This window comes from Meles meles, chromosome 7 (genome assembly GCF_922984935.1).
Source record: "Meles meles chromosome 7, mMelMel3.1 paternal haplotype, whole genome shotgun sequence".
Lineage (NCBI taxonomy): Eukaryota > Metazoa > Chordata > Mammalia > Carnivora > Mustelidae > Meles > Meles meles.
In genome coordinates this window covers 90,569,379-90,577,007 of record NC_060072.1, presented here as the reverse complement: position 1 = coordinate 90,577,007, position 7,629 = coordinate 90,569,379, and the positions used below count along the sequence as shown (strand labels likewise).

General features: G+C 47.7%; 1 protein-coding gene across 4 annotated transcripts; it reads right to left on the bottom strand.

The window, feature by feature from the left end:
* Positions 1-4,250: 4,250 nt before the first annotated feature.
* On the bottom strand, positions 4,251-7,397 carry PRR13 (proline rich 13). Of its 4 annotated transcripts, none has more exons than XM_046012450.1 (4): positions 7,304-7,397; positions 6,703-6,741; positions 6,092-6,459; positions 4,251-4,901 (listed from the first exon to the last, which is right to left on the bottom strand). In XM_046012450.1, the coding sequence occupies exons 2-4, from the start codon at positions 6,719-6,721 to the stop codon at positions 4,857-4,859; spliced, it is 432 nt and encodes a 143-aa protein (XP_045868406.1). In that variant the 5' UTR covers positions 6,722-6,741; positions 7,304-7,397; the 3' UTR covers positions 4,251-4,856. The 4 variants fall into 4 exon arrangements, with proteins under 4 accessions (XP_045868406.1, XP_045868402.1, XP_045868405.1 ...); XM_046012446.1 differs by having other exon boundaries at positions 7,157-7,395; XM_046012449.1 differs by having other exon boundaries at positions 7,251-7,393.
* Positions 7,398-7,629: the final 232 nt, after the last annotated feature.

Genomic DNA, 7,629 nt, shown 5'->3' with positions numbered 1-7,629 from the left:
CCTGAGCCAAAGGCAGCGACTTAATCCACTGAGCCACCCAGGCGCCCCCAGGCACCCCTTTTTTAAAATTTTTATTTTTTTTAAAGATTTTATTTGACAGAGAGAGACACAGGGAGAGAGGGAACACGAGCAGGGGGAGTGGGAGAGGGAGAAACAGGCTTCCGGCTGCGGAGCCGGAGGCAGGGCTTGATTCCAGGACCCTGATATCATGACCTGAGCCGAAGGCAGATGATTAACTGACTGAGCCACCCAGGCACCCTCAGGCACCCCCTTTTTTTTTTAATTTTTAAAATAGATTTTATCTTTCTTTTTCCCTAAGATTCCATTTATTTATTTGATGGAGAAAAAGATTGAGAATGGGGGAGCAGCAGGCAGAGGAAGAGGGAGAAGACTGCTGGGCAGGGAGCCCAATGCGGGACCCGATACCAGGACCCCAGGACCACGACCCAAACCGAAGGCAGACCTTAACCGACTGAGGCACCCAGGTGCCCCTCAGATACCCCTTTAAACAAATTTTTTTTAAATATTACAGGATGCCTGGCTGGCTCAGTCAGAAGAGCACAGGACTCTTCATCTTAAGGTTGTAAATTCAAGCCCTACATTGGGTGTAGACATTACTTAAATAAAACTTTAAAAAGTTACAATCTTCTCCAGAAGTAAATGTATTACTTTTAGCTCTTAAAAAGTTGGGCACCTGGGTGGCTCAGTGGGTTAAGCCTCTGCCTTTAGGGCTGGGGTCATGATCCCAGGGTTCTGGGATCCAGCCCATTGTCAGGCTCCCTGCTCAGGGGGGGGAGCCTGCTTCTCCCTCTCCCTCTGCCCCTCTCCCCTGCAGTTGCTCTCTCTTGCTCACTCTCTGCCAAATAAACCAATAAAGAGGGACACCTGGGTGGCTCACTGGGCTAAACCTCTGCCTTCAGCTCAGGTCCTGGTCTCAGGGTCCTGGGATCAAGCCCCGCATTGGACTCTCTGCTCAGTGGGGAGCCTGCTTCCCCCTCTTTCTTTGCCTGCCTACTTATGATCTCTCTGTCAAATAAATAAATAAAATCTTAAAAAAATATAAAAATAAAAACATATTCAGAGCACAGGGAAAACAGGGGAGTCCTTCCCCCATTAAAAAAATAACTCAAGGGGCGCCTGGGTGGCTCAGTGAGTTAGGGCCTCTGCTTTCGACTCGGGTCATGATCCCAGGGTCTCGGGATCGAGCCCCATGTCGGGCTCTCTCCTCAGCGGAGAGCCTGCTTCCCTCCTCTCTCTCTCTGCCTACTTGTGATCTCTCTCTGTCAGATAGATAAATAAAAATCTTAAAAAAAAAAAAAAAAATAACTCAATAATCTGGGGCACCTGGGTGGCTCGGTGGGTTGGGCCTCTACCTTCTACTGGGGTCATGATCCCGGGGTCCTGGGATCGAGCCCTGCATTGGCTCTCTGCTCAGCGGGGAGCCTGCTTCCTCCTCTCTCTCTGCCTGCCTCTCTGCCTACTTGTGATCTCTGTGTGTCAAATAAGTAAATAAAATCTTAAAAAAAAAAACAACTCAATAATCTTTTAAAAAAAATAAACAGGGACATGCGGGTGGCTTAGTCGTTAAACATCTGCCTTCAGCACAGGTCATGATCCCAGGGTCCGGGGATTGAGCCCCGCATCAGACTCCCTGCTCCATGGGGAGCCTCCTCCTTCCTCTCCCACTCGCCCTGCTTGTGTTCCCTGTCTCGCTGTGTCTCTCTCTGTCAGGTAACTAAATAAAATCTTAGATAAATAAATAAATGAACTAATAAAGTCTAGGAAGACCTCAAGCATTTATTTGGTATAACTCACCTCAGGGGAAGGTCATAGACGCAATATAGCCAACTAAAAACACTCCTTCCTTGTTCTTCACGCCCCAAACCCCTGTGGGTTTCACCTCAGAAACATCTCTCAAACCCACTCCTTCCTCTAGCCCATCTCCTGACTTCAGCCTCACTTTCTGTTTTTGGGCTCCTGCACGGTAACTCGGGTTCAAAAACTCCTGAAGTTTCATCCTCCCCCTTTTCCCAACTCTTTGCCTCAGCAAAACCACTGTTTCTGCCTCAAGTCCATTGGGTTAAGAGCACAGAATCAGGAGCCAGAGAGCCTGAGTCTGAATCCTTACTGAACCGCTTCCTGTTTCCTTCAGTTTCCCTTTCCTCTACAATTGTACCTCTACAATCGTACCTACCTTATAGAGTTGCTCTGAAGATTATAGAAGCTATAAATGTAGAGCACCTTGAGCCCAGCACAAAATAAATGCTCAATGTTAGCTGAAATTATTTACCAACTGGGCAACTCCTGCGTATCCTGTGGCACAGCCCAGACCTAGCTCATTTTCCCAGTGGCACCATCATCCCTTCCTTGGTTCCCCCACTGCTGGATCCATGTCTTTATTATGGTCCTTTTTAAAGATTTATAACAACATGTTTATGTGTCCGTCTGCTCCACTAGATCTTGTGGGTCACAAACAGAGGGGAAGGTCTTACTGATCTTCGTAGGCTCAGCACCCAGAACACAGGATTTCCTCAATAAACAATTTCCTAGAAAACCAATCCAGCCCCACTGGGAGGCCTATGATTCCCAAACACAATGGAACTTTATGACCCTGTAACCAAGCATACATGCCTCTCCTGGCTCCTCTCCCCTTTCTACTCGGTAAATCCATTCTTTCATTCTTTTTTTTCTCCTTATACTTTTCATGCTCCAAGCCCAAGAGGTAGTTGAAATGTCACTTTTCCTGTGAAGTCATCTTTGACCCCTCCTACCCTGCCCACTTAGTTCTAGGTTTCTATCCTTCTGGCATTTTACAGCCTCTATCTTTAATAACTAGTTCTCTTGAATATCTTTTTCCTCTCCTCAGCAGATCACTGAGAACCTAATGTGGGACACCGTGCATGGCCTAGAGTGAATCAGGGGCCATCAATTCTAGCTGTGTTACCATAGTCTCCCACCTTTTTGTTTTGTTTTGTTTTTTTGTTTTTTAAGATTTTATTCATTTATTTGACACAGAGAGAGAGAGATCACAAGTAGGCAGAGAGGCAGGCAGAGGGGGAGGGGGAAGCAGGCTCCCTGCTGAGCAGAGAGCCCAATGTGGGGCTTGATCCCAGGACCCTGAGACCACAACCTGAGCCAAAGGCAGAGGCTTAACCCACTGAGCCACCCAGGTGTCCCGACCCACCAGTTTTCTTAAAAATACTAATTTGTGGGGGCGCCTAAGTGGCTCAGATAATTAAGCATCCAACTCTTGATCTCAGCTCAGGTCTTGATCTCAGTGTGGCGAGTTCAAGTTCCACACTGGGCTCCACACTGGGCATAGAGCCTACTTTTAAAAAAAACAAAAACTGATTTGTAGAGCCCCATCCTTAAGAGTCTCATTCAATAGATTTTTTAAAAAATTTTTAAAAAGATTTATTTATCTATTTGAGAGACAGAGAGCAAGTGAGAGAAAGAGCAGAGGAAGGAGGCAGAGGGAGAAAATATCCAAGCAAACTATCGCTGACCAAGGGACTCAGTCTCATGAGCCATGAGATCAGGATCTGAACCGAATCAAGACTTGGATGCTTAACTGACTGAGCCTCCCAGGCACTCCCTCATTCAACAGATTTAAGGCAAAACTCTAAATTATTCTCACTCTGAGGGGCACCTGGGTGGCTGAGTTGGTTAAGCATCTGCCTTTGGCTTGGGTCATGATCCCAGGGTCCTGGGATCGAGCCCCGAGTCAGGCTCCCTGCTCAGCTGAGAGCCTGCTTCTTCCTCTCCTTCTGCCTGCCACTCTGCATACTTGTGCTCTCTCTCTATCAAATAAACAAATAAAATCTTAAAAAAATTTTTAAATTATTCTTATCCTGAAACTAATAACATACATGTTAACTAATTTGAATTTTAAAAAATTACCCTGAATTATTACTCTGATTACAGTCTAAATTATCACTTTGATTATTATACTCTAAATTACTACTCTGATAGCTAATGGGCAGCCAGGGTTAAGAACCTCTGTAGTAGATATGAAAATTTATGCTAAAGACCTGTATCCTCATTGACGATCACAGTAAAGATCCATTCCAGTAGTCTGAACCAATTCTGAAGGTTCCTCCCACTTAAGAAACATAGGGACATATGGTGTCTTCCTCACTGACGCTCTGGTTTACTATAAAACAGATACACTTTGGAGGGTCTATGGAAGGGCAGCAAAAGTAGTACAGTGTGCCGGGCCCAACCAAGGTAACAGCATGCGTGAACAGAGACCAGAAAAAAAAAAGCTTTATTTGGACTGAGAGGTGGAGAATGAGAAGGACCTAAGCCAGCCTACTAAGCTAAGGAGTGAGATTCTAATGGCAAGCAGAGCTTATCTACCAAATGGACTCCACCTTCTGGCAGCCTTACAGTTCATACCACCACTGGGAAATCTATGTGCCATTAAATCACTAAAGTGTGCCAGCCACATTACAAAAATGGCACAGTTTCTTTTTTTTCCATAATTAAATTTCCAAAACACCTCCCAACTGCAAGTATTACAAAAGAAAATTAAAAAAAAAATCACATTTTACAGATCTTAAACTCATCTTCAGCGTTTAGCTCCAAGGTCTCACCATCCTCAAAAAACAGTTCTCCTGCTAAACTCGTCAGCTAAAAGTTCTATCCAAGTAGTGAGAAGATGGTCTTTGCTGGCCCATAGTAATTCTTTTCCCATTTTCCCTAACTAGTTAGGGTTGAACAGCAGAGTAAGCCTCAGATTGGGGGATGAGGAAGAAGGGGCACAAGGGCTAATTTTCCCCAGTACAGGATGGCATCTGAAGCTTGATGGGAGAGCAGAACTGGAGAGGCTTGAGGGAAGGGTCCAGGCCCTGTATTCAGTCAGAGTCACTGCTGGAAGAGGAGGAGGAGGAGGAGGAATGCTGTAACGGGAAAGGGGAAAGGAGACAGCCATCAGATCCAATGACCTTTGATCACTCCGTGGGACATTCTCTGGTGCTCTACCCCTCCACCCAAGCACTCTGGCTTCCTAAGGTCAGGTGTCTTGAAACAGACTGTCCCTTACACAGCAAAAGCAAACATTTCCTTTAGCAGTGAACATACAGGAATGGATTACACCCCCCCTAAATCGGTGCACAGAACTTAATACTGCATTGGGAGCATGTTTCCAACTTTCTTTACCAGAGCCGGTGCCTAGGCAAGAAATAAATTACAAGTACTAGTATAGTATAGTGCTAGGAGACAGCTGCTACCTTGCAAATGCTTACTGACTGGCTGCATGGAAAGTTCATGTAGCTACGGGTCTAAGACAAGTGAGTAGAACCACCATCTGGGTGCCCACTAGCTCTACTTCTTCCTAAGCCCCAAATGGGAGAAAGTGAGGAAGGTGGGAGAAAAAGTGGTGAGACTACTAGCCAAGGTTCTTTACATACACACTCCCATCAACAGTCAACAAAAACATTTTTTAGTCTCTCCAGGGTAATTACACTCCCCTTCAACCTCATCTTTCCTACTCCTCAAACTTCTACCAAAGATCCAGAACCAGGAAGTAATGCCCAAAGCCCTAAGGCAAATAAACACTAGACAGTAAAATGTAAATCAAGGCCTCCTCAAGATCCAGGCTGGTTCTGTCCTTTCAGAGATGTCCTGAGAGCTACTTGTTAATTAACACTCTTCTAGAATGAAGAGACTTGCCTTGCCTTGGGTTGACACTAAGAGTGTCACTGGGTGGTAGGAAACAAAGGTTCCTGTAATTAACACAAAACCTTGAGAACACTGAAGGTGGGTGTGTCTAACTTGCTAAAACAAGCATCTGGGGATGGGAGTGGAGCAAAAGTTTGGGGAGAGCTAAAGACAGACAGGAAAGGCTTTTGATTCTGATATCTATTCCAAGGCTCAGCATAGCCCCTCCTTGATAGAGGGCCCAATTAATCTAATATTTCAAGGTTATCAGATTCTTACCAGTAGAATCTTTACGAAGAAAAACCATCTACCAGAGCAACACAATGGCTGCTCCATGTCCTCAGACTGCCAATCCCCCCTTGCCCACTCCTGCTAGCCTAGACCCTCTGTGGGGGAACCTCTTCCTACCCAGGCTCCGGAGGGCACTAACCTTGCCATGCTTGTGGTGTTTGTGCATCTTTTTATGAGCTTTCTTCATTTTCTTCCGCAGCTTCTTGTCCATCACCATTCCTGGTCCCACCATGCCGGGTGCCACGGGATTCACGAGAGGCATGCCAGGAGCAGGTGGCGGGTAGGGAGGTGGGTAGGGACCTACGGGTTGGCATCCTGGATATCCTGGCTGAGGCACAGGATTAAGGGGCCCACCTGGAGGGAAAGCTGGATTTCCCTGGGGAACTCCTGGGGGAGTTGGAAAGGGGCCTGGAGGATAGGCAGGATTGACAGGTGGTGGTGGATGGGCAGGATTGGAACCTTCAGGGTACCCCACGTTAGGGGGATATGGATTTGGTCCTGGCTGCCCTGGTGAAGAAGCAAAGAATAACTTGAGATTAGAACAGCTCAGAGCCTCTGACAACAAACAAAGACAAAAAAAGAAGGGGATTCGGCTTCTCACTCAATACTTAAAGACGACAGCATTGGTCAGCTGTGGTTTGACGGCTTCAGCGGGTGAGGGAGGGGGAGGAAAAACGGACAGAAACTTCCTATTGTGGGGCTCAACTGAAAAGGGGCTGCGGTGAGAAAAGAGATCCCCCAAACACCTACCGGCATTGGGATTCCACATGTCCAGGTGCTTCCTCCAGCCTGTGGAGAAAGAAAGGAAGGCAAAAAGCTGATGGCGCACAGTGGGGGATTTAAAGACCGAGTCCCAAACCAGCGCCTCTCGGAGAGACTCGGTGAACTACCACGACCTCCACATAAATGTTTTTTCCCCACCCATTCCTTTGCCCTCAGTACCTATTTCGCACCCCCCCCACACACGTTCCTAACTACCGGGATCTAGCTCCCAGGGCCCCTCCACCTTATACTACCTCTGGCCGCAGCTGGAGGTTAACTCCTCTGGAGAAGGGCAGAGTTCGTGAATCTCACTGTCCTCATCCCTCACCTCCCTTTCCGTGACTGAGTCCGGAAGACTTTCACCACCCGCAAGTTACGGAAGGATCTTAAACAATTTCACAGCCCGCACCCCGGGAGTGGGGGAGGGAGACAGGACCCTCACCGCAGGCTAGAAGGACCCGCCTCTCGGCGAAACGGAGAAGGCGTTCAGAACAGATTCTCAAACGCTTCCTTATGTAGACACACCCCCCTTCCACCTTCAAAACGCCAAATGGAGATCCCGCGTCCTAGTTGCGAACGGATCCCTGACCTGGGGTCGAGGAAAGGAGGAAATTGGGGAAACCAGATGCCCCGTCACCTTTACACCACAGACTGAGCTTGACTCATCCCCTGTTCTCACTTCCTGGTCACCCCCCCCCCCCCACACTAGGCTTCAACACCCGCCTCTGCTACCGCCTAGTTGGCCATCGCTTGGTCTTTCGGCGTAGTGACTGGAGAATATCTTCGTCAATCACTGTAGTCCCAGCTAGGCTGGAGAGCAATGGTTGCAATAGGGGCGGAGCGGGGCTCTGCAGGGGCGTAAACGGGTGCAGCGGAGTGGGCGGGTTGGAAATCCCTGGGGGCGGGGCCAGCGGC